Source organism: Tetranychus urticae, chromosome 1, assembly GCF_039701765.1.
Source record: "Tetranychus urticae isolate SD_2017Ah chromosome 1, NJAU_TeUrti_SD_1.0, whole genome shotgun sequence".
Classification (NCBI taxonomy): Eukaryota; Metazoa; Arthropoda; class Arachnida; order Trombidiformes; family Tetranychidae; genus Tetranychus; species Tetranychus urticae.
The window spans coordinates 30,665,828-30,690,066 of NC_142958.1; the positions used below are offsets into that span (position 1 = coordinate 30,665,828).

The 24,239-nt window shown below is 32.1% G+C and overlaps 5 protein-coding genes across 6 annotated transcripts; 2 read left to right on the top strand and 3 right to left on the bottom strand.

Annotated features, from left to right (window-relative positions):
• The first annotated feature begins 405 nt into the window (after nt 1-405).
• On the top strand, nt 406-4,112 carry Mtr4 (exosome RNA helicase Mtr4). Its single transcript, XM_015928987.3, has 5 exons — nt 406-1,653; nt 1,719-1,850; nt 1,912-1,991; nt 2,052-2,541; nt 2,624-4,112. The coding sequence occupies exons 1-5, from the start codon at nt 507-509 to the stop codon at nt 3,925-3,927; spliced, it is 3,153 nt and encodes a 1,050-aa protein (XP_015784473.1). The 5' UTR covers nt 406-506; the 3' UTR covers nt 3,928-4,112.
• A 985-nt stretch (nt 4,113-5,097) lies between these two features.
• LOC112538798 (uncharacterized) lies at nt 5,098-6,465 on the top strand. The gene is made up of 2 exons (XM_025160731.2): nt 5,098-6,069; nt 6,176-6,465. Exons 1-2 carry the CDS (start codon nt 5,215-5,217, stop codon nt 6,320-6,322), a joined length of 1,002 nt encoding a protein of 333 aa, XP_025016499.2. The 5' UTR covers nt 5,098-5,214; the 3' UTR covers nt 6,323-6,465.
• A 1,010-nt stretch (nt 6,466-7,475) lies between these two features.
• LOC107361541 (small ribosomal subunit protein uS11A) lies at nt 7,476-8,202 on the bottom strand. Its single transcript, XM_015928380.3, has 3 exons — nt 8,159-8,202; nt 7,912-8,069; nt 7,476-7,848 (listed from the first exon to the last, which is right to left on the bottom strand). Exons 2-3 carry the CDS (start codon nt 8,055-8,057, stop codon nt 7,542-7,544), a joined length of 453 nt encoding a protein of 150 aa, XP_015783866.1. The 5' UTR covers nt 8,058-8,069; nt 8,159-8,202; the 3' UTR covers nt 7,476-7,541.
• A 441-nt stretch (nt 8,203-8,643) lies between these two features.
• Nucleotides 8,644-17,502, bottom strand: OtopLb (Otopetrin-like b). 2 transcript variants are annotated; one of them, XM_089266418.1, is made up of 8 exons: nt 17,452-17,502; nt 17,149-17,253; nt 15,990-17,004; nt 14,609-15,173; nt 9,975-10,053; nt 9,711-9,905; nt 9,021-9,266; nt 8,644-8,947 (listed from the first exon to the last, which is right to left on the bottom strand). In XM_089266418.1, the coding sequence occupies exons 3-8, from the start codon at nt 16,963-16,965 to the stop codon at nt 8,696-8,698; spliced, it is 2,313 nt and encodes a 770-aa protein (XP_089122544.1). In that variant the 5' UTR covers nt 16,966-17,004; nt 17,149-17,253; nt 17,452-17,502; the 3' UTR covers nt 8,644-8,695. The 2 variants fall into 2 exon arrangements, with proteins under 2 accessions (XP_089122544.1, XP_089122543.1); XM_089266417.1 differs by having other exon boundaries at nt 15,990-17,253.
• A 559-nt stretch (nt 17,503-18,061) lies between these two features.
• On the bottom strand, nt 18,062-24,057 carry LOC149094948 (uncharacterized). The gene is made up of 4 exons (XM_089266416.1): nt 23,590-24,057; nt 21,811-21,859; nt 20,991-21,629; nt 18,062-20,922 (listed from the first exon to the last, which is right to left on the bottom strand). Exons 3-4 carry the CDS (start codon nt 21,561-21,563, stop codon nt 18,898-18,900), a joined length of 2,598 nt encoding a protein of 865 aa, XP_089122542.1. The 5' UTR covers nt 21,564-21,629; nt 21,811-21,859; nt 23,590-24,057; the 3' UTR covers nt 18,062-18,897.
• Between the last annotated feature and the right edge of the window lie 182 nt (nt 24,058-24,239).

Sequence of the window (24,239 nt, forward strand, 5' to 3'; positions counted from 1 at the left end):
CATTTTACAAATGCATTATTATTTAATTTCGAGGCTAATTAACTATTGTATTATAGTTTGAATACAGTGTAATCAGTAACCGTGGTCAATTCGCCCCCAGTTGCCTGTTTGTTTAAAATTTTAAAGCGCCAAGATTTGAATAGGGTTCTTTTAACATTTTTTCATTGTTTTTTATTCCTAATCCTTTAGTCGTTTTTTGTGATTTTAATCAAATATTTCTTGAAATTATAAGAGGATCCTCCAAAATTAAGCAAATATTTCATATTTTTTAATAGATTCAACTTGAGAATCTTAAGATTCCTCATAAAAGATAAAATTGCCAAGACTAAATTTCGCACATGCTCAAAATCATTGGTTTGGTTTAGTTTTATCACATGTTTCTTTAAATTTGCCCCAATTTTAGCTTTAGTGTGGTTATTTTTTTGGTGTTTTTAATTTAATTAATTATTGTGCCGATCTACTAAGTCTTTATGTTAATTTTAAAATAAGGATAAATTCAATTTACAATGGATCTAGATTTGTTTGATGTGTTTGAACAAGATGAACCAGTGGAGGATAATTCAAGAAGGAAACGAAAATCTCAGCTGGAAAATAATTCAGAAAAAAAACCAAAGAATTCTCCAGAGGATGTTATTACTATTGTCGATGATATTGACCTCAGAGTACAAGATGTAGATGAACGCTTACCGTCTATTAAACTCGAAAAAACAGTAAAAGATGAGGACGATAATGACATTATTATTGAACCGATTGAGACCATTGATGAGGATAATGAAGGAAATAGCGCCGAAGATGCCTTGAGACTTGATAATTTGATTTCTAAAGTTTCTATTCATCAACTGGATGCAGAAGGAGGCTGTTTACACGAAGTTGTCTGTCCGATCGATGCTGAATATGTTCCACTGCGGGACTTGAGCGAAAATGAAGGCTACAAACCTGCCAAAGAATACGAGTTCACTCTTGATCCGTTTCAAAAAAAGGCGATTCTCTGTATTGAAAATAACCAGAGCGTTCTTGTTTCAGCTCACACTTCAGCGGGTAAAACTGTTGTAGCAGAGTATTCTATTGCCAAATCACTGCGTGACAAACAAAGAGTAATTTATACCACTCCAATTAAAGCTTTGAGTAATCAAAAATACAGAGAATTTTTCGAAGAGTTCAGAGACGTTGGTTTGATTACTGGAGATGTCACCATCAATCCATCCGCTTCTTGTCTTATCATGACCACTGAAATTTTGCGATTAATGTTATTTCGAGGTAGTGAAATCATGAGAGAGGTTGGATGGGTCATTTTTGACGAAATTCATTACATGAGAGACAAGGAAAGAGGAGTTGTTTGGGAAGAAACGATCATTTTGCTGCCAGATAATGTGCATCATGTTTTTCTATCCGCTACTATTCCAAATGCTCGTCAATTTGCTGAATGGATCACACATCTTCATCACCAACCTTGCCACGTTGTTTACACTGACTTCAGACCAGTACCACTTCAACATTACATATTTCCCGCCGGAGGTGATGGTCTTCATCTTGTTGTCGATGATTCGGGAACTTTTAAAGAAGATAACTTTAATCAGGCGATGAGCGTTATTGCAAAAGCAGGTGATGCTGCAAAAGGAGATTCATTCAGAGGCCGAAAAGGTGGCGTTAAAGGTAAGAAAAAACATAATTTAACTTAATGACGAGAGTTTATAAACTAATATGCTTCTGCTTTTTAGAACAATCCAACTGTTTCAAAGTTGTCAGGACTATTATGGAAAGACAATTAGCACCAGTTATCGTTTTCAGCTTCAGTAAAAAGGAATGTGAAGCTTATGCTTTACAAATGTGCAAACTCGATTTCAATTCTCGTAAGTCAACCAACCATTTGATCAAGTTATTTTGTACTTACGCATTTTTGTTTTCTTATAGAGCAAGAGAAAGAATTGGTTGAAGAAGTCTTCAAGAATGCCATTGAGATTCTTAGTGACGAAGATAAAAAACTTCCTCAGGTAAGATTTATTTCACCACAGTTTCCTCTCAATTTTAAATGGTTATTCATTTTTCTTTAGATAGAACATGTGCTTCCACTTCTGAAAAGAGGAATTGGTATTCATCACAGTGGTCTTTTACCTTTGATCAAAGAAACAATTGAAATCCTTTTTGGCGAAGGATTGATTAAAGCCTTATTTGCAACAGAAACTTTTGCAATGGGACTTAATATGCCTGCAAGAACAGTTGTATTCACTAATGCTAGAAAATTTGATGGACGTGATTTTCGTTGGATATCATCTGGTGAATATATTCAAATGAGTGGACGAGCTGGTAGAAGAGGTATTGATGACAAAGGAATCGTTATCCTTATGATCGATGAAAAAATGAGCCCGTCAGTTGGTCGTGATTTAATCAAAGGTAAACCCGATGCTATCAACAGTGCATTCCATTTGACATATAACATGGTCTTGAACTTACTGAGAGTTGAAGATGTTAACCCTGAATATATGCTGCAACACAGCTTCTACCAATTTCAACATTATGCTGAAGTACCAAATTTGATAGAAAGTAAGTCTGATTATTCATTGAGCAAAAAATATATTAATTACTTTTGCTAAAACTCTAATTCAATATTTCAATCTTTTCACAGAACTTAAGAATTTGGAAAAACAATACGATAGTCTTGCAATTATAGACGAGGAGAATGTTTCCAATTACTTTAAAATCAAAAATCATCTTTCCTCTCTCACTGATCAATTTCTTGAGACTATAAGACAGCCTGGTTATTTAGTACCTTTTCTCCAACCAGGACGTCTGATGAAGTTCGTCAGTGACGATGGCGTTGATCTTGGATGGGGTGCTATTATTGATTTTCAAAAGAAACATAACAAAAAACGCAATCCAGTTCTTGACGAGAGTGCAATTTATTCAATCGACTGTATCATCAACATAGACCGATCCTCTGAAAGATCTGGTTTATTCAGACCTCCAGTAAAACCAAATGACGGAGAAATGAGAGTTATATCTGTTATGTTGAAAAACATAACTCAAATAAGTTCTGTTCGTATTTTCATTCCTCAAGACATCAAAAGCTATGATAGCCGACAATCTGTTCGTAAATCAATGTTGGCTGTGATGAAACAATTTTTTGATGCTCCACCTCTACTAGATCCAGTTAAAGATATGAAAATTAATACAAAAGAATTCAAAACCCTCGTTAGTAAGATGGAAACCGACAAAAAGCGACTCGATGCATGTAGAAACATAACTGAAAAACAAAAAGAACAATATGAAGTCAAGAATTCAATTGCTGATCAAATCAAACAAGTTAAAGCAGAATTACGGAAAGCTCAGAGTCTTCTTCAAATGGATGAATTAAAATGTCGTAAACGAGTACTTCGTCGTTTAGGTTACTGTACAGCATCTGATGTCATTGAAATCAAAGGACGTGTTGCTTGTGAGATAACAAGTGGAGACGAACTATTGATAACTGAAATGTTATTTAATGGACTTTTCAATGATCTAAACCCATACCAAACTAACGCTCTTCTAAGTTGTTTTGTTTTCGAAGAAAAAACTGAACAAATGCCTAAATTAACAGATGAATTGTCCAAACCTTTAAAGCAAATGCAAGAACTAGCCAAAAGAATAGCGACAGTATCCAAAGAAGCTAAATTAGAAATAGACACTGAAGCATACATCTCTTCTTTCAAGCCCAACTTAATGGATGTGATCTATGCGTGGTCTAAAGGTGCTACTTTTGCCCAACTTTGTAAGATGACTGATGCCTTTGAAGGATCAATTATTCGTTGTATGAGAAGATTAGAAGAGTTACTCCGTCAAATGGTCCAAGCTGCAAAAGTTATTGGAAATACTGATTTAGAAAATAAATTTTCAGAAGCTGATAAACTTATAAAACGAGACATTGGTTTTGCTGCCAGTCTTTACTTGTAACAAATTGATATTTTCTCACAATCGCCAGAAATTTTTCATTGCATATTAAACCTGTCATGTTCCTTTCTTAATCAACAATTCTTGTGACAATTTTCTCTCTTGCTGTAAATGAAATGTACAACACTTGAAATACCATGTAAAAAGCTATCAATGAAAAATATGACTTCTATCATTTGAATATAAAATATTCTGTTTCCTAATTTATTCGTTAATTTAGTCAACTACGAAGATCAATTTTCAATGGAAATCATTTTAAAAAATATGTTTTTTGACCAAAATCGTTTCTCTACCAACTCAATAACCTAAATCTTCATGAAGACTTTACTAACGGTTCATCCTTTAATTACAAGCATTGATACAATAAACAAAACAAAATAAGTGAAATTGATTTAACGCTTTGACTTTAAGAATCATTAAACATTTTGACTTAAAATGTTGTATTCAAGTTTGCGCAATGCAAATCAATTCTTGGAAATTGATATTGAATCAAAGAAATTATAATTAATTTGAAATGTTTATCCAGACTTTCATCAGGCAATGTTATTCATTAAACGTTTTATCGAAAATCATTAATATTTTTATGTTTGAAGGGTTGACGATTTATTAATACAAAGAAGAGTTCAACAAAAAAATCAATGCAAAAGTTGATTTAACCATGAAAATGAGCAGATTTTCGAATTGACATTTACTGGAGAAAAAGTTTCAAAAGAATTGTTTACCAAATGAATAGATGTATAATTATAATGATGATTATCATGGAGATGAGCAGTCTTTTGTGTTCATTATTATCGTCATTATTTACTTGAAAAAAAGTTATCATTAAAATGATTCAATAAGACAATCGATTCCGAACAAGTGAACATTTCATCAAATCTATTAATCACTTAATGACTTTCGTCTTTTATTTCAACATTTTCATTCGACATGATGTTAGATCTCATTTTCAGCTTCAGAATTTAAACTTAGCATAAAATTTTCTTTATTCATACGACACCATTCATCTGAAATATGAATGAGCTTGTGAAGCAAAGTGACCAACAAATAGACTATAATCAGGTAACAATTGAAACAACAAAGTTGAACTCGAAAGTGACTCCAATTGAAAATGTTATACTCAATAGCTTCAATGAGCAAACTGGAAGGTTCAACCAAGAACATTGTACATCACCAACAGTGAACGTTCTTGAAGCCAAAAGATCATTTCTTCGTTTGCAAACTCGATCCATTGTCAATGAAATTGATAATAAATGGATAACTCGGATTCAAAAGAAATATCGCAAGCTCTTCATGCTACTTGGCATTGTCATCATCGCCTACAATACAACTCATAATTCACTCATGTTGTTCAAAGTTCTGCCAGTTCCAAACACTTATCCACTCATTTCAGGACAAACGTCGACATTCGTCATCATTTTTCTAGCAGATGGCCTTTTCTGTTTGATTGCCTATTTGGGACTCATTTATCGGACAGATTTTACAGATTTTGAGCTGAAATGGAAGTCAATTGGAATCTCTTCCCAAGATCCTTTCTTGGACCGAATGCTGAAAAGAACGGCTCGAGAAATTGCGATTTGCAGTATCGTATCTTTGCTTGGTTGGTTAACCACTTTGTTAGTATTTACTTGGACTGTTATTCAAAATGATTGGGATCAGGGAATGGTGCATGTAACAATGGAAATTGTTCATATTTTCAGCTATATTTTTATTCCTTTCTTTGCTTGGGGTAAATTTCATTCTCTTTACACTTGTTCCATGATTATTCGCTCCGTGTTTACCATGATTGGAAAGAGAATGTTGAATCAACCAGAAACATTTTGGAATACTGAGACACTCCGATTTTATCGGCAAATGTATTCACGAACAATTGATCTCACTGAATCTAGCAATACCATTTGGTCAAGATACTTGTCCTTTTTTTATCCAATGCTCAACCTTTTTGCCATTATTATAGTGTATTATATTATTTCTGGACCTTTGAACCTGTTTCGTTATGTTGTATTAGGTATTCTTGATTTCACTGCATTTTGGGCTATTTTTTTCACTAATAGATACATTGTTGGCATTAATGTGGAAGCAGCCTCGATTTATAATATTGTTTATGGAAAAAGTTTATTCCGCAATAATGTTGATTACATGATAGAGGTGAAGTGATTTGCTAATTATAAATTAAACTTGAAGCTTGATTCAAGATACAATTTAAAGATACACGATTACAATAGTAATTTAATTCCCAATTTGTTCATTTCAGGCTTCCCTGTTTTTGGAAAGGATCGGACGAGAAGATGTTGGTTATAGCTATGAAGGACTGTTCGTTTACTCTCCAAGACTAATGACTTCTATTCTTACTCTGGCTGTTACAATTATCATTGCTTTTCCTTCTTTCGTGTCCAAATAGCCATGTATTGAGATTAAACATGTTTTAGAGCAACGGAAGTTCTGTTCAAGTTTTCACTAAATATTTATGGTTAATATTAGGGAATGATAATGACATTATCATTGAACCGATTGAGTACATTGATGAGGATAATGAAGCAAATAGCGCCGTAGATGCCTTGAAACTGGATAATTTGATTTCTAAAGTTTGTATTCATCAACTAGATGCTGAAGGAGGCTGTTTACAAGGAGGTTGTCTGGCCGAATGCCGAATATGTTCAACTGTGAGACTTGAAGGCTACAAACCAGCCGGAGAATCCGCGTTCACTCTTGATCTGTTTTAAAAAAGGCGATCCTCTGTATTGAAAATAACGAGACATTTCTCCTTTCAAGCCCAAATTAATGAATGTAATCTATGCGTGATCTAAAGGTGCTACTAATGCCAAGCTTTTTAAGATGGGTGATGCCCTTGAAAGATCAATTATTCGTTGATTATTATTGAATATTTGTGTAGATTATTAGTGAATTATTGGTTTTGCTGCCAGTCTTTACTTGTAACAAATTGATATTTTCTCACAATCTACAGTAATTTTCATTGCATATTAAACCTGTCATGTTCCTTTCTTAATCAACAATTCTTGTGACAATTTTCTCTCTTGCTGTAAATGAAATGTAAAACACTTGAAATACCATGTAAAAAGCTATCAATAAAAATATGACTTCTATCATTTGAATATAAAATATTCTGTTTCCTAATTTATTCAATCCTTTTAATAAACTTCTACGTTAACCAATAAAAGCAAACTCGATCCAAATTAAATTGGCTTGATTTAATATAAAAATCGTGTGAATAAATATAAAAAAAACACAATTGAATGCTGATATTTATGCCGTGTTTTAACTCAAAGTAGACATTATTTAGTCACCAACATTTAACGCCGCTATCATATTCTGTTCAGTCCATCAATATTACAAGCATTTATAGAATATCTAGTTGCAGACAACTAAACTGCACTGAAAAATTTGAACGAAAAAGAGTAAGTCGCTGAAAAACTAATTGAATTTTTTCTTGAAAATCGAAGTACTAGGATAAAATACTTCAAGTATGTAGGATCGGAACAAGAGTAGATTCCAGTAGAAAGAGTAATGGTAATAAAAGAATCGTATTTGATAGATTTTGTTTAATGACAATCAGATTTATTTTTGATAATCACCAAAAATACTAGCAACTTTGTTACAATCTATAGACGTCTTCCACGACGACCTCCTTTCCTTCGAGTACCATCAGATGGAATAGGTGTAACATCTTCTATTCTTCCTATTTTCATTCCTGAACGAGCCAAAGCACGAAGAGCACTTTGAGCTCCTGGTCCTGGTGTCTTGGTCCTGGTACCTCCGGTTGCTCGTAATCTGATATGCAGGGCATTAATTCCAATGGTTTTACACTTTTCAGCTACGTCTTGGGCTGCTAACATAGCAGCATAAGGAGATGCTTCATCTCTGTCGGCTTTTACTTTCATACCTCCGGTAACACGGGCAATGGTTTCTCTGGATTCAAAATAATAGCGATTAGAATTCAGAATAACTGGCTGAAAAACTTGTTTCACTTACCTTCCGGAAAGATCAGTAACATGGACAAAGGTGTCGTTAAAACTGGCATAAATGTGAGCAACACCAAACATATTTTCGCCAGGTTGTTCAGATGGGAGCTGAAGAACAGCCGCTTCTTGGGTAACTTTACCTTTACGTGGAGCCATTGTAACAGATAACTATGGGAAAAAAGGACACCAATATGAAAAAACCAATCTTATAGTGACATATATATACAATATAACTTAAAAATCAATAAAATACTTACGTAATTAAATTAATTAAACTAATAAGATAGAAGCTCAAAAACACAATTTACTTCAAAAAAATCCAATACAACAAAAAAAGGAAACAGTTTAACTTCCGTCTTGAGACTTGATTCACGCCGTCATAGAGACTAGCTCCATCTACAATAACACAACCCGCGTATTTTAAAAAAATATCAAAAGGTTATGAAAATCATTCAACAAACCTTTTTATTGACACGATTTAACATTCATTAAATAAATTGTTAAAAAGTCTTTAGGCTTAATGAAATGTTTTAATATATAAAAATAGATAAGTGAAGGAAAATGATGATAATTATTAGCTAAAGGATTTGTTATCATTGATTAGCTTTAAGTTTTCTAGCCTTTTCTTTTAAATTCAGTTTAATTTCACGAATGAATTTTATGTGATCCTAAATCAACCGATAGTCACTTAGCATAAATTTTGGTTACCGATGTATAAAAAATGAATTCACACATTTATTGGTTTCTTAGACAAATTGTTTTTAATTTATTAATAATTACAATTAAAATTAGTGTTAAATAAATTCTTGTTTAACTTTATACGTTCGTTTCCAGATATCACAAAGGCAAACCGTTGAATGAAATCGGAAAAAGATGGTCAGTGGAGTCGTCACATGGGTAATAATGGTCCAAGCCCAGAATCCGTAAAATGTCATTTGAACTGGATTGGAATCAGCTCTTCGGGTTTCCAGTGTATTAATGGCCCACATGGCAAAGTTGCAAACCAATAAAAAGGTAATCATTTCTCGAGCGGGTTTCCTCCTCACCTAGACAAAAAGTAAAACAAAATATGATTAAAAAATGGAATCAATTACGAGGTAAATTGTAAGGTTTAATTACTTGTTCAGGTGTAGAGGCATAACGGCGAGTAGCATCAAGAATAAAGACTGTTTGAAGAGTTGATTGGACTAGACAAGCAACAGCATTAACTTTAACCAACTGAGTGTTACGATTAACGCTTGTGTTTAGGAACTGAGCACCAATTAATGAAAACATATTAAAAACATAAAGGCCAGTTTGTGCAACAATCAATAATATATTATCCAGTTCAACATTCCTATGTGGGTTGTAATTCAGTTTCCGAATCTGTAGAAGAAAAAGCGAAAAAAGATCAAATTAATTCAAAGTAAACACAGTAAAGTACGATGAATCCATTGATGGAAATAAAAATTCAAGGATTACATGAAAAAGCGCAATACAAAACTATCATCCAAATTAAAATTAACCTTGCTATTCAAAGTAAATTGTTTAGTTGACGTATAAATCGAAAATTTAGCAAATAAATTGAGATATCAATTGAAGCTAAACCATAAACTGCTTAAATTGATCTTGTAAAAATATGAATAAAATGAATAGATCACTGAGCTCGGGAATCATAATACCAAATCTAATGAATCTTTTGTTTTCAACTCAACCAAAGACAATAATTAATAGTTGTGTTTCGTTTTTCCTCAAATTTATACAAAGATTCATCCTAAGCAAGTGAAGGGTAAAGACAAGATTTATAATCTCGACTCCATGATGACCAACCTGAAATATTGCGATCATACAGGCAACAGCATTGATTCCATAGACAGCAATTTCGACGATGTGAGCTTGAAGAACGCCTAAATGTCGATAATTAGGCTTTTTGATCAAGACAAAGAACAGGATTAACGATATAATACAAACAACCAGAAGAAATATGCCACAAAATAGTCCTTTATGAGCTTTCGCACAATCAACCTGAAAACAAAATAAAAACACAACATTATTAATTAGTTGTTAATAAAAGCATTTATAAATTAGATTTACTTGGTAGTAATGTCGCTGGTGGTGATTAACTGTCGATGTACTCTGGGCACTTCGATGTCGCAGTCTATCGGTATTTAAACTGTGAAAGAAAGTAAAAAGTGGAAACAATTTAGTAATGGAAAATGAATTGCATGTTAACTATTTTTATTGTCTTATGGTGCTTTTGTGAGTATTATAGCGCATAAACAATATCAACCTATTACTATTGATAGTTTTAATTGACTTTACGATTGAAGTTTGTCTCCATTTAGTTGATTTTTAAAGACAATAATGAAGTTAATCAAATTAATTTGTAATAACTTCGTTTTTAATGTGATTCCTGCCAACCACCTAAATGTAATACCATTTGGATAAAATAATGGTACAAACATGGTTAGTAAATTGTGCATTGCAAACGAATGGAATCAATAAAATCTAAATTTACTCCCAACCACAATTGGTTTAACAATTGTTTAATCAATGATTATGTTGATAATAATAACGTTATTCACATCAACTCAACAGACAATCAAGTTAAATGAGAGAGGAAAAAATAACAATTACAATCAGTAAACTAATTAACTGTAAAACACATTCAAAAGACTCAATCGATTGTGGCTTTTGTATAAGCCAAGAATGGATTTGAAAAATGTGTAAAAATTGACTTTTCAATTGCGCCTTAAAGTTGCTGCAATTAATAAATTGTAATTGAATTAAAATGAAAGATGAAAATTGATGAAACATTAAATGATGAACATTCAACCATCAAGGTTAGACTGATAGTCTTGTCACAATTAAATGAAACAAAAACTGTTGATAAACTTGAAATGGAATGAAAAAGACTGAACAGAAGAGGAAACATCAGGAAGTACATGGGATGAACGTAAACCATTTTTGGATCCAATTGCATTATAATATAATCAATTTATGACAATGGCAATGAAAAAGGAAGAAATCAAATGTGGAAAAGTTGATGAACTTAGAGATTGAATGAACATTGAAATGAGGACGTGATCATCAACAGATACACTGACCAATCTGAATAATTTAATAACCCATAAATTGATCAAGACGATGACCTTTCAAACAGATGAATCTATTAATATATTGACCATCATCTTCAAGTGTAAATTTAATTTTCTCATGTCCACCATTTGATCCTTTGTAGAGTTAAGACAAACTTATCAAAATATATTGATAATAATATTAATGATTATAAGGGAATCCAGTATTGAAAGTTAAATGTAAACCTTGAAATGTTTGTATGAAAAGGTTGGGAATGTTATAACAATTACTAAATTAAATATCTTTCAAGTGAACAATCAGCTGAAAACTGAACATGTGTTTGAAAGGAAATTGAAAAGATATTTCAAATTGATTCAGAAAGCATCAAAATATCAACAATTTGTCATTGACAATTAAATCTTGATTAGGTGAAGTCAATCGACTAATAAAACAGTTGTAATCACATGAGTTTTGACGATTTTTCACTTCAATTTTGAGTGTTTTTTATTGCAATTTTATAACAAAAAGGCTTTTGATTTACAATGAAATTAACAGATGATTGAATCGACAATATTTAGGTTTAGTTAATGACAATTCATATTTATGATTGTAATAAACAAAATAACATCCATAATCGACTATTATTAATAGCAATTTGACTTTAATTTTGATAATTTTGATGCTATCATTGCGGAAGTATTGGATAATCATCTTGATCAGTTGATTATTTTGTGGTGCTAAATGATTGACAATGGAGGTTTGATTGGTGCCAATCAAGCATGCAATTGGATCTGATCAAGTTTCAAGTTCAACATTTCATAACATCAATGATAAACATGACAAATATGTAGTTTTTAACGCTTTTTTTGAGGAAGAAAAAAGGTAAACAAGAAATTATTTTTGCACGAAAGATGATTAACTCATGATTAACTCTTTTTTTTAATGGAGTAATAATAAATATATTAATAGCTTGAGATGAGATGGAAGTGGCTGAATTGAGCTTTAATTGTAAAGTAAATATGATAACAGTTTTTAGTCGACATTTCCTGAGTTAAAGAATGATTAAATTAATAGTAAGAATGAAAATGTTAGTAACAATAATGACTGATATTTAGCACTTGATTAGGTTGAAGTAAAAAAAACACTTGAAATTTTTGATTCCCAATATTGCCTAAATAATCAACTGATTCAACTGTTTCAATCAAGGTTAGACTGAAATAATCTGATAAATAACCAGAAAAATGGTTTTCATTGGAATTGAAATTTTCCAGAAAATAAATACTTTGTAACCATTTAATTGTTGTTAAATGTTAATCAGAATAGATATTGAATGCTGTCATTATTTCATACTTTGATTGTGTCAATAAGGATATAACATTGAGTTTAAGTGATTGTTTGTGTGTTGATCAAGTGTTGGAGTTTTTGGTTTCCTCATAAAATCAGATGTTAATTAGTGGTCTGATTGTTAATTAGTTTTTAAAGCTCAACCACTTGAAACTAGAAGGTCATCAAAGGCCACAAACTGGCAACAATAATGAGATTGCGAGGAGTAAATATTGATTTATAAATGACAAAAATAGTGATAACAATCGGTTGAACAGTAATCATCACATGATATCAGTTATCATGTTCAGAAGTGATTCCAATTGTTGGTGAATGTTGCTAACTGTAAGGTAAAAATGTAATTAAGTAACCAATGAATGAAAGGCCTTCAGTAAAACAAACAGTTTTCAGGATTAATTCAATTGTAAGCCAATTGTTCAATCATTTCAATGTTGATCAACCTCTTTTTGTTCATAATTTTTCACTTCAAGTATCGGAGTAAATCTCAAGAGGAGTTTCAATCTTGAATCTGTCAAAACTTTCAATTTAATATACATTAATAAGGAACGGGTAATGATGATAATGAAAGGTATCATTCAGTGGATTTGGATGAAGACGGTGAAAAATAAATATTGATGATCCACTCATGATGAAGAGATTCATCAGTAGATTCAATCTAATCACATTTCCAGTAATCTTTCAACCAACTATCAGCTGACAATTAACATCGATAATCATTACCAGGTTCATTAAAGGTTTAATTAAAACAGGTCATCAAATGCGGAAACATAAAATTTGTGAGAAATATCAAATTGTTGTTATAACAGCAACAATGATATCAAGTTATTGATTTCTGGTAAAGCTTCAACTTTTACCTCAAAAGTCATTGGCCAACAAAAACAAGGTTACAATTTGGAAGGTTAAACAATTAGTAAATCCAGTGATTAGCAACTTAAGATTAATAAAGCTTAAGATGTTGTTTCATTGAACAACCCTGACTTTGGGATTAAATTGAAAACATTATCTTAAACTATTGTCCTTGCCTTTGAATTGAATGCATTAAAATTGTATTAACATAGGTTAATGGTTAGGATGAAGCTCAATGATTAACTGTTAAGTGTATTGAATTGCATTGTAAATTGTATTATAAAAAGCTTTTAACCCTGAACTTGAATGGAAAGATGAAAATGAAATTGTAATTACGATTAAGAGCTGAATATGATTGAGAAACATGAATTAATCAATAACCAATTGACTTATTTTATATTAATCATAAAGTCTATCAAAACATTATTTAATGCTTCTTTTTTGCTACAATTAAGAGATAATGAATTATGAATTTCAATTTAGTTTAGACTCAAGAGACTCTTTGATTGTTGTGATTAAGGTAGCTTAATATTGATAGGATTGGAATGAAACAAATCGATCAATTTTGATTTGAAGATTAACACGTTCTGATCATCTTATTGTTGGTAAAATTGTATTCATCAATTAGCTTTATTTCAAACTCTTTGAACACATGATTAGAGTGAGAATCAATTTCATTGATCATGCAATCAACAATTTACTTCCTTTTCTGTTTAGATGATAACAAGCAATTTAAATTGTAACGAGCCAAGGAGTGAGAAAAGATATAAAAATATTTATCAAGGAAAATTCTGGTTACAAATTCTGATGATGATCAATTGGATGAACAATTTCCTTTGTGAAGAAAATTTAAATTTAATTTTTGTCCTTGTCTAGTTGAATTAAAGGTTAACAAACAAATCAACATTGAATGTAACCTTGCAATCTCAAATGGTTGATTAAATTGTCAAGATTGGGAATGAAAATGCAAATAACAATCGACAATTAACCAATTGATGATTGTATGGTTATGCAATTGTCGGAGTCATTAATTAATGAGTTGATCAAAAGTGGTTGAGTTCACTGATCTTTACTGTGACAATGAATTAAAGTGGCAACAATTTACGAATCAATTCGCAAATCAATATTACTTTAACCACCAACGCTATTCAACCAAAATTGTGCATTAAACAGAGCATTTTCATTTCTGATTGTATCCAAACAGGGAATAATACTAATAACATTTATTGCTCCACAATGAATTGATATTTTGATCTATCAATTAAACACACAAATTATCAGTTCTGGAAGTTGAAATAAGCTGAAAACATTGAAATATTGAGAAAAATTTAAGGCTTGAAAAGTGCGACATTTTCTGGTTTTCAATGTAAAGTCTGTTGAATTGATTTATGGTTAATATTTAGTTCAGGAAAGAAATAGAAGAATTAAGAATTAATTATTTTGAGATTCGTTGAACATACCTTGATGAATCAGTGTGCTTCCACATGATGTAGAGGATAGCAGCACAGATTAGTGAATATTCAATTGTACATGGAAATAGGAATTGACTCGCATCTTGAACTAATTCACCGATAACATTTGATCGACGGCAAACGCCATGAGTGGTGAATATTTCATGATCGTCGATACTTCTTTTTGATAGATGATGAATGACTGATGAAGATAGAGATGATGCTGAAGGTGAAGATGAGTGAGGAGACGCATATGCTGATGAAGCTCCTGAATACAAGATATCTTCACCTAAAGAGTTGGATAATGAAGATGAATGTGATGATGATGGTGAAGATGGTGATGAAGCTGGTGGAGGAAATGGAGCGAAAGAACCGTCAGCAGTCATGAATGGGTTATGTTTATCATCTTCCACTGCAAAGCCAAAACTGGTCAATTCATAATCGGGTAAAAAGATTTCTCTTGAAGTAGCATTTGGATTAAGTATAATCATGATTTGATGTTTTGTCTCTTGAATTAAAACGTGAAGCCAAACACAAAGATTGGTAGCAATCATATGCATTAACCCGAATCGTGCTATAAATAAAAATATAATTGTGAATTGGAAAATACAGACAATTTGAAAATTGGATTGATCAGACAATGACTGTACAGTTAAGGGAGTAAACAAATCAACCACTCAATCACAATTTATTTAGGATCTTTCATTAATCGAAGTAGTCATTTAGGTTGCTTTATTTTCAGGCGCTAGTTAAGTCTATCACGAGATAATTAAGGTAAACATGGAATTATGGAAAATAATCAGTCAAGAATGAGATTGTTTGACAGAAAAAAAAGTGAAAACTTGGAGGAACCTTTATGGTTGATAATGAAGATGATCCACTTTATGTTGAGCAAATACGGAAAGAATAGTGTTTTTAAACAAATGAAACTTGGTCAAGATGACGATATATTACAAGATAGTGAAATCGCAAGAAATACAAAGAGTGAGTGCAATATTCAAATGATTAACGATAATAAAATACGCAATTAACATTTGGGAATGTATGTAAAGGTATAGCTTGTCTGTAACAGAACGATCTGAATAGATTGAAATAAAATCTCCAAACAGACTGACAAGTGTAAAGATATTGGTGACGGATAAACTTGAAATAACACTGAATAAAAATCTAATCGTTGGATGGAAAAAAGTAATCAAAATATTACAAAGATAAATCGAGTGTTGATCAAAGAATAAAAAACAACAAATTGTGTAATTACAAGTAATAATCGGTGAAATAGGTGGAAGAATCAGGCATCAAAATACTGGTGTTTGATTGAGTAGTTTGGTTTGTTAGCCCTCAATTGTGTGAAACTTATGGTTAAGTCTATTGGAGTGGAAAAATTTCTTACCTATGTAATTGTGTTTGGATATGAACGCTTTAGAGTTCATAAAGATGAAATAGAGTTGAAAAAAAGTAAAAGTCATGTGAGCGGTTGGTGTGAATCCATAAAGAAAACTGTAACATTGCTCTTTTGACTCTAATTCAAAGTACTGGCCAAACTCGAGGCCTGAATAAATCATTGAACCAATACCAAAAGCAACAGCTCCAAGTCTTAAATAAAAGGAGCCAAAATGAACAGGACCAGAAATTTCGTCTTCAGATAATGAACTATTGGTTGAACTAGATTGTAATTTTGTATCGCCTCTACCTGTTCCAGTTGTATCATTGCCATTCCCACCAGCCTCAACGTTTGACCAAAGGAAAAAGGTTTTCGCTCTAATCATTAATGAAGACTTTTTACGTTTACTTGTTTCTCGAAACAAATAAATTAAGATGAGAAACATGATGGAACCAAGATACAGGTATAAGTAGAAACCTTCGTACCAGCCGATAGGAATTCGATGAGAGATTACCTCTGCCATTGGGAAACAAAGACCAATGATAACAATCATCTTAGAGTAAATGGCACTTAAAACGAAAACTAATCCATCAAAGGCATCTGAATGGTTGTTGAATCGTGATGAGTGAACAGCTCGTCGATATTTCTTGTGTCCACTAACAACTCCAACACCGCCACTACTGGCATTACGTCTGCATCCACCTGTAGTGCTTCCACCACCATTGGCGACACTAGAAACACCAAAACTTGCTCCACTTGTACAGTTTATTATGCCACGACCAACTGTTGATCGGTTCAATTCGGAATACAAAGGTGGACGACCAGAGTAATCGGTTGATTGTAAGGTTCCAGTTCCAGTGGAAGGTGAACCTCTAGATGAGGGTTTAAATTGAATGGCTGTTTCGATGTCATCCGATTTATTTAATGGGCAATTTTCATCCCCAAGGTAAAAGGTAGCATCTTTACGTCCACTAGTCATGGGCATCCCATCGATGCAAGATAGGTTACTGAGGGTCACTCTATACTGATGAACAGAAGGTTTACAAATAGACATATTAAGCAATACAAATGACAACACCAGGAAGCTAAAACCTCCTAGGCGGGGAAAATGTTAAGCGAAACTGTTGCGTTTCCTTGACTTTCTCCACTGTGATATTTTTGTATTTACTTTATCAAAAATCACTTGATAAATGTTTCTTGTCCAATATCGATGATCTTTGTATTCACTAAGTTAAACAGTTGTTTCTGTCGTTTTGATTTGTCCAACAACTTACTGTAGAAATAGAAAGTTTAGATTGAAACAAGTTATTTTATGTGACAGATGAATAATTTAGCTTTCAGTTTTTCTTTTTCTGATTCTGTCCGATGAACTGTTAATAAACAGTATTGTCTTGTTGATGTTTACTTATAGTGAGAAAGGAAAACTGAAAGCTGAATTGATATCGACTTATGTCGTTTCTCATCTACTTACTTTCATATTGAAGTGGATTTTCAGGATTCAGGTTTCGGGTGAGACTCCAGAATCAAATAAATAAAAAAAAGAGTATTAAGGAAAAGGAAAGGCATAATAGAGGGAGAGACTAGATTATGCTCAGTTGATATGAAAAAATTAACTTTCGTATCAACTATAAACTTAAGATGCTGATCTTAAGAGTTCTATGCTCTCCCTCCTCTCTGTCCCCAATCTTATCCTCTTAATCTTGATTCCTTTAAACTAATCATCATCGCCAACAATTTCGTCTCCTTCAAATGTAAGCTCATCCTAAAAAAGTACACTTGTCATACATGTAAGTTTAATCGCAGAAACACCGAAATCAAGAATAAGTTTAAAACGAACAATTCATTCAATTGCAACATCATTGTATTATTAACATGAGATTAAAAGCAATAAATGAAAAGATTTTAAAAATTGCGCGAAAGATAAACCATCGAGAAAATGGCGCCATCTTATGGCATAAAATAATGAATATTATTTAGATGTTGACTTGAGTGTTGTTTGTATTGATTAGTAAATTGAGGAATCAAGTGAAAAGATTTTGAAATTGAAAATTAAAAAAGTGAAAATTCAGTATCAATTTGAATCAATTATGCAGAATTTGTTTTAATTATTTGTTTAGCTTTGTTCTTTTTGTATTACTCTCTGTTTAGATTAATTTGCATTTTTTTAATTTATAATCATAATTGTAATGGGTTCACTTAATTACTACTAATTCTTGATAGAAGACTTTTCCCTCCAAGAAACATAAACACATACACATTATACTAACAAGTATTGTAAGTACGTTGACGTGAGATTGATGCAAGTGTTGTTGCCCTCAAATGTCATGCAGATTTTACATATTACATCAGTTTTAGCTTTTTTTGTCTGCTTGTTACAAAATGAGTTTTAAAGGGCTGAAAAGGGGCGAAGCAGAATGAGAAAAGAGTACAATCGGGAAGAAGATTAAGTAAGGAAAAATAATAGTCAATAATAAGAATAAAACTGGTATTCTTAATTAAAATCCATGGTGTGAAAGAAACTCATAATTGTTGAAGTTGTCAAGTGTTGATGAAGTAGATGGTTTTTTAATTTTCTGCAGCTAATGAAGCTATTAATAATAATTTCTTTAATCTTTTTATGTTCATTTGAAGTCCTGTTAACTGTTGTCAGATTTTTTATCACCATTAAAGATGAATTTCAAAACCGTGGGGAGTTGTGTGTATTTGTTTATCCTTTTTTTGTCCTTTGTTTCAATACAATGCAATAACAAGCAAAACTGTAATCTTGACTTTGAGTCCTGGTTATCATTCAGGTTTTATGTTTGTTTTCTTATGAAGGAAGTGATAAAGAAAAGAGAAGATATAAGAGGATTTTCCTTTTTTTTTGTTAAAAACGGGAGCAAAAGGGTTCAATTGTAAATGCCTAGGACGCGTTGCATTATTTGCTGTTAGCTTGTGTTATTAATTGCTGCTGTTGCGGTTGATTGCTATTGACCGATTCTTTGTTCATTTTACCCATCCAAATCTGAGCGTCAATATTCTTATTAGCAGGTATATGCAAAAGAGGACATTGCTCTCGTGAAAAACAGTTAGTTGTCCTCCAATAATAACATTCACCCTTGTTATCTGGTGGCTGCTTTGGTCTTGAAAATTTAAGATCCTTCTGATCATCAGTTGGAGCAAAGTAGATTCGTAATGGTACAGAGTCATTTACGGAAACACCTTCAATTACTGCACCTTGTAGCTTATGGGCTGCCTCAACGGGTGATGCTGGGTTATCATAATAAACCCAAATACTATTTTCAATTGTTTTATTGATCCTCTCAATTAGTTTAATACGACCAAATTTACTGAATAAAGAGTGAAGAGTTGATCTTGAACAGCTATTTGACACATTGGCAATTCTTAATCCATTGTACGCCCATATGTTTGTTGGCTTTAATTTATTTAAATTACCATTAGTGGTATTGCAATTACTACCAGAAGCATCTTGTCCATTAGATAATGAGTTAACTGAGTTAGATTCGCTTTGATCACCGGGGCTAAAACTGTTACCATTATCTAATCCATTTGAATGTGATAAAATGTTATCACAGCCATTGATATTCTTCTCCCTTTTTGAATTCGCATTTTCACGAATACCGTTTGTTGTACCAGAAGATTTAACCATACTTTCGTTAGCATTGTCACTATCAGCTGCATTACAATTATTTACAGTCTTCCTTATCACTTTTGTACCATCTTTAGTTGTGTTATTTATATTACTTGAACTATTTGTATTAGTTGTTACTACTTTTTTGGCTCGTTTAACAATATCACTATAAGAAGTTGGTATTGTTGTTGAGGAAGCATGACAAGGTTGATCCGAAGTAGAATGATTTTGAGGCTCCGATGCTGTTTGTTGGATTGTCTCAGAATTAGCAGCAGCATTATTCATAACAGTTGTGGTAGCAACATTTTCACAGGTATTGGCATTATTAGTGTTATTAGATGGTCCACTACGGTTTGTGGTAGGTCTACTAATAACAGGGCTTGAAGTTACAATTGAATTATCATTAATTAAAACTTCATTTAAAGCAGTGGCCGAGGTTATATCAGACTGAACTTGTGAGGAAAGCTGTCCACCAATAGTACAGTTTTCTAACGATCCATTACTATTGTTAATAATACCTTGATTATTAATTAAATCAGACATTAGCATAGCAGAACGGGTCACATTGTTGTTCATATTGCTGCCCATAAATGAATTGATATTTAGAACAGCTGAATTTGAATTAAGTTGACAAGGTGAAGCAGGAGGGTGAGATGCTGATGGATGAAGTGAGTTAGAATCATCGTTAATTGATTGAATAGAAGGAGGATCCTTAGATGCAGCACCAAATTGAATATATTCTTGGAGAGTCAACGGAAATTCATTGAAATGTGGTATTGTAGTTAAATGTCTACAATAGAGTGGATAATCTTTGAGTTTTGACTTGAACTGGTCTAATGCAGCAATCCCGAAAAAGTACATCTTACTACCGCAGGGTTGACGAAGAGCTTCTAAAACACAAGTCAATGCATCTACTAAAGCTACGAATTTAACTAGATCCATTTGAATTATACCACCAAACAATTGAGCAGTAATCAGCAGCTCTTTATCTGGATATTGCGGGAAATAACAGTATTCTTTGAAAATATTTTTAATCATACAATGGAATATATCCCTTTCCCGTTTATCAGGCGAAGCATGAAACCTTCTCAACATGTCTAAGACTTCGTCTATGCTCATATTTTCCGTTGTTGATGAATTATAGATTCTTTGAAAATAAGCGGCAGCTTCTTTTTCAATTTCAGGACTAAATGACATTGGTGGCTCTGGAAATATGGCGTTCTCATCGAACATATAATCTCTATGGGACTGTTGAAGTTGCAAAATTTGTTGTGGCAATTGGGAAGTCTCTTGGTGAACTTGACGTGATGACTAGAAAAGACAAAAAAACAAAATGAATGAAAGATTTGCCAGAAAGTTGGTTAAATCATTAATAATACCTGAAATTGAGTTGATCTTGCAGCCAAAGAGCCCACTTGTTGTTGTATAGAAGAGCCAATAAGAGACGCCGAATTACATTGAGATGCTAACGATAATTGAGAAGTCGAAAATTGTTGTCTATTTTGATTATTAAATGCGTTGATAGAGCCATTTAATGATAGATTACCAATTCTATCGTCAATGTTATTAATCGAATTGATATTCGGAAGAGCTGACGACTTAATGTTGTTACTGTAAAGACCGGGAGGAGCTTGGCTAGGAGCTTTTGATAAAAGATACGAAGAGTTGTCTATTGTTTGAATTATGTTCATAAGAGGTGATGCTGATGGTGGTAAAAATTCCCGACACAGATTCGCTAAAGAGTCAATCTCTTCACAACTCTGTGGCATGTTATCCTCTTGACTTTTAGAGTTACTACACATATCGAGTAAAATCTTTGCGCAAAGTTTAGGTGTGATGGCAAATTGGCTCATCAACTCGGAGCTTAACTGAATACCATTTTCATTGACCAACATATTGACTATCTGGTCATCAGATAAACCAGATAATCTTCCTAAGAAATTTGAATCCATTCCAAAACCTTGACAGGAAGAAAGCTGAGGATAACCTGCAGCAATTGGGAATCCGTTTTGATCCGTCTAATGTAACAAAGGATAATGGTTAGTGTCATACATAGATTATGATAATCAAGATTGAAGCAACGAAAAGAAAATAATAAACAAGAGATAAAATAAAACCATTAGTTAGCAGAAATTAAAGCATAAAAAATGTGTAGATGAAACAGTTTCATCAATGAGTTAATGAGTTGATAATACTAACCTTATTTGTTTTTGTCTCCTTATTTCAATTAATTTAAAGTGGATGATAGCTAGAGAAGAATGAAAAAATAACAAAAAGATGAAAAAGATGAAAAGAAATGAATAATTTTAGTTCAATGACAAATGAAACGTTATCTGTGAAATCGAATGAAAGATTACACAATAAAGGTTAAAGACTAATAAAAAAAGTAGATTCTGTTCTCAATATTTTTTAAATGGTCAACCTTGAATTCGGTCTGAACCATTTCTGATTGTAATGGAGCAATAAAAGAAATATTTTTTGTAAATCAATACAAAAAGAGGATGAAAGTAGCTGGAAAGATGAGGAAGGGAAGTCAGTGACGGTAGTCAAGACAGAAGCAAAAAAAAGAGAATGTAAAAAAAGATTCGAAAAATTGGCTCCTTATGAAAAACAGGTAACAAGCTAGCTATTTAAGTTTAATCCTTATTTGTTTGTTATTAATAATAATCGAGGAGTTATCAGAACTTAAGAACTTGAAGTAAATATAGTGAATGTAGTGAATTTGTATAATCGAGACACGTTTAAGGCTTTTTAAATAACTTTTATTTTGCTATAGAGATAATTATTTAATGTTTCGGAGAGATGACCAATTTAATTTAAGTTGTTTCTTTTCAACATTTGATTCATCATTTAGTATCATAAAATCTAATCAGTCATAGTAGCTGGTTTGATTAACCTGGTTATCATTTCAACTGAAATGTTTCTTAACGCACAATTTAAATTTTGCAGCAACAATAACCAAGTATAGTAAGCTAACATGACATGACTTTCTTTACACGGAATGACAGATAAACATTGATGACAAGGCCATTGACAATCATCTGTTCTTAACATTTCCTTCACTAATTATTTCTGTATATTTACAGTTTGTTACAACCCCTAGTAGTGAAATAGTGATCTGTTGATAAACTCTTATTCAGACTAAAATGTAGTTCACCAAGATATGTTTTTTTTGTTTTTTTAGCTGTACCAGTCAACCTTTCAATCTGTCAATAGATAGCTCAACGAAAAGTATTCGATATAAATACATCCTAAAAGTTATCTTGACTATCTTCATCAGTTAGTCAGTTAATACTTCTATCAGCTTCATCATATTAAATGATTTAATTTAATAAAAGCAGAGGCAAAGAGAAAGAGAAAGAAAATGAGCAAAAATGAGAATAAAAAAGAGGGTAAAGCGAGAAAAGAGAGAAGAAAGAAAATGATGAGAAGCGAAGAAAATAAAGAGCAACAACGTAACCCCAATGTTAACCACACAACAATAGAGCTAAATGTAGAGTATGAACTGAATAATATGAAAATTAAAAGTCATTTGCGTAACGTGTCAGGTTAATAGTTAATGTAGCTTTGGTTGAAGGGGATGAAGGTAAGCGAGAAAAAAAAGATCATAAGATTAAAATGATAGGGTAAGTTGGAATGACACGTTACTGAGAAGCATTTTCAGGACCATGATAGGTATAAATAACTGTGACTAATATCACTACATCAACTAAATTTTGGAGATTAGTATTAATATTTACATAAGGTATAAAGCTCAAATCCAAAGTGTCAAATTGTATTAGACTAATTTATCATTAACCAAACGATGAGAATAAAAATCAAGAATGCTCGAAATGGGATGGAGGGATGAGGAAAAAGTGTTTCTCAATATAAAATAAAAAATTAAAAGTCTAATCAGAGAAAAAGACATAATTAGATTGAAATAGCAAGAAAAAAAAGGAAGAGAAAGATATAGATAGGTGAAAAGGGAAGTCTTACCTTTTTTTGAAAGGCTAACGCAATTGAGTTGATATTTTGGTATAAATCCAGGTTGAATTGAATTCACTAATGACACTAGATTATAACCATTGAAGGTTAATTAATTAAATAAGTTGCACAGAAAAAAATTAAAGGTTATAATGAAAATGACCTAAAAAGAAGAAATAAACGTCAGTCACTCACGAAAAAAAGAGATAGAAAGAGGAAAAAGAAAGGGAAGACAGAAAGAGATGAAGATGAAGAATAAAAGAGAAGTATAAGAAGAAGTAGAAATATATATAATTTTATATATTATCGGGATTAAGTTAGCTTAAAGGTAATTGACAAAACATAGCTCCATTGACTAAGTAGATTTATTAATTTAGCATTTAACAAATTAATCAAAATATAAATTATAGAAAGATTTCAAAACAATGTAACAATTAAACAAACTCAGAGCAGTTATTATCAGTTAGGAATTGCAGTTGAAAGATCATCCACTTCAAAGACATCCCGATAGAGGGCATCAGGTATTCTGTAATCATTCGTCGTAGTGACATCTACTGCCATTATTTTAACTTTTAAATGTCAAAAATTTTGACTCAATAAGATTCAATAACAAACGCATGAGTCTTATCATGGTTATAGTTTCAGTGATTAGTAATTAATTA

What these genes read in the sequence shown, in the direction of transcription:
- LOC112538798 (XM_025160731.2), top strand. Translation starts at nt 5,215, where the DNA reads ATGCTACTTGGCATTGTCATCATCGCCTACAATACAACTCATAATTCA. An exon ending in ATGTTGATTACATGATAGAG is followed by an intron (nt 6,070 to 6,175) that starts GTGAAGTGATTT and finishes TGTTCATTTCAG; the next exon opens with GCTTCCCTGTTTTTGGAAAG.
- OtopLb (XM_089266417.1), bottom strand. Translation starts at nt 17,034, where the DNA reads ATGTCTATTTGTAAACCTTCTGTTCATCAGTATAGAGTGACCCTCAGT. An exon ending in ACCAGCGACATTACTACCAA is followed by an intron (nt 9,906 to 9,974) that starts GTAAATCTAATT and finishes TTTTGTTTTCAG; the next exon opens with GTTGATTGTGCGAAAGCTCA. An exon ending in ATGCCTCTACACCTGAACAA is followed by an intron (nt 8,948 to 9,020) that starts GTAATTAAACCT and finishes CTTTTTGTCTAG; the next exon opens with GTGAGGAGGAAACCCGCTCG.
- LOC149094948 (XM_089266416.1), bottom strand. Translation starts at nt 21,563, where the DNA reads ATGGATTCAAATTTCTTAGGAAGATTATCTGGTTTATCTGATGACCAG. An exon ending in CAAGATCAACTCAATTTCAG is followed by an intron (nt 20,923 to 20,990) that starts GTATTATTAATG and finishes TGTCTTTTCTAG; the next exon opens with TCATCACGTCAAGTTCACCA.
- LOC107361541 (XM_015928380.3), bottom strand. Translation starts at nt 8,057, where the DNA reads ATGGCTCCACGTAAAGGTAAAGTTACCCAAGAAGCGGCTGTTCTTCAG. An exon ending in GTTACTGATCTTTCCGGAAG is followed by an intron (nt 7,849 to 7,911) that starts GTAAGTGAAACA and finishes TTTTGAATCCAG; the next exon opens with AGAAACCATTGCCCGTGTTA.
- Mtr4 (XM_015928987.3), top strand. Translation starts at nt 507, where the DNA reads ATGGATCTAGATTTGTTTGATGTGTTTGAACAAGATGAACCAGTGGAG. An exon ending in CCGAAAAGGTGGCGTTAAAG is followed by an intron (nt 1,654 to 1,718) that starts GTAAGAAAAAAC and finishes TCTGCTTTTTAG; the next exon opens with AACAATCCAACTGTTTCAAA. An exon ending in AGTACCAAATTTGATAGAAA is followed by an intron (nt 2,542 to 2,623) that starts GTAAGTCTGATT and finishes ATCTTTTCACAG; the next exon opens with AACTTAAGAATTTGGAAAAA.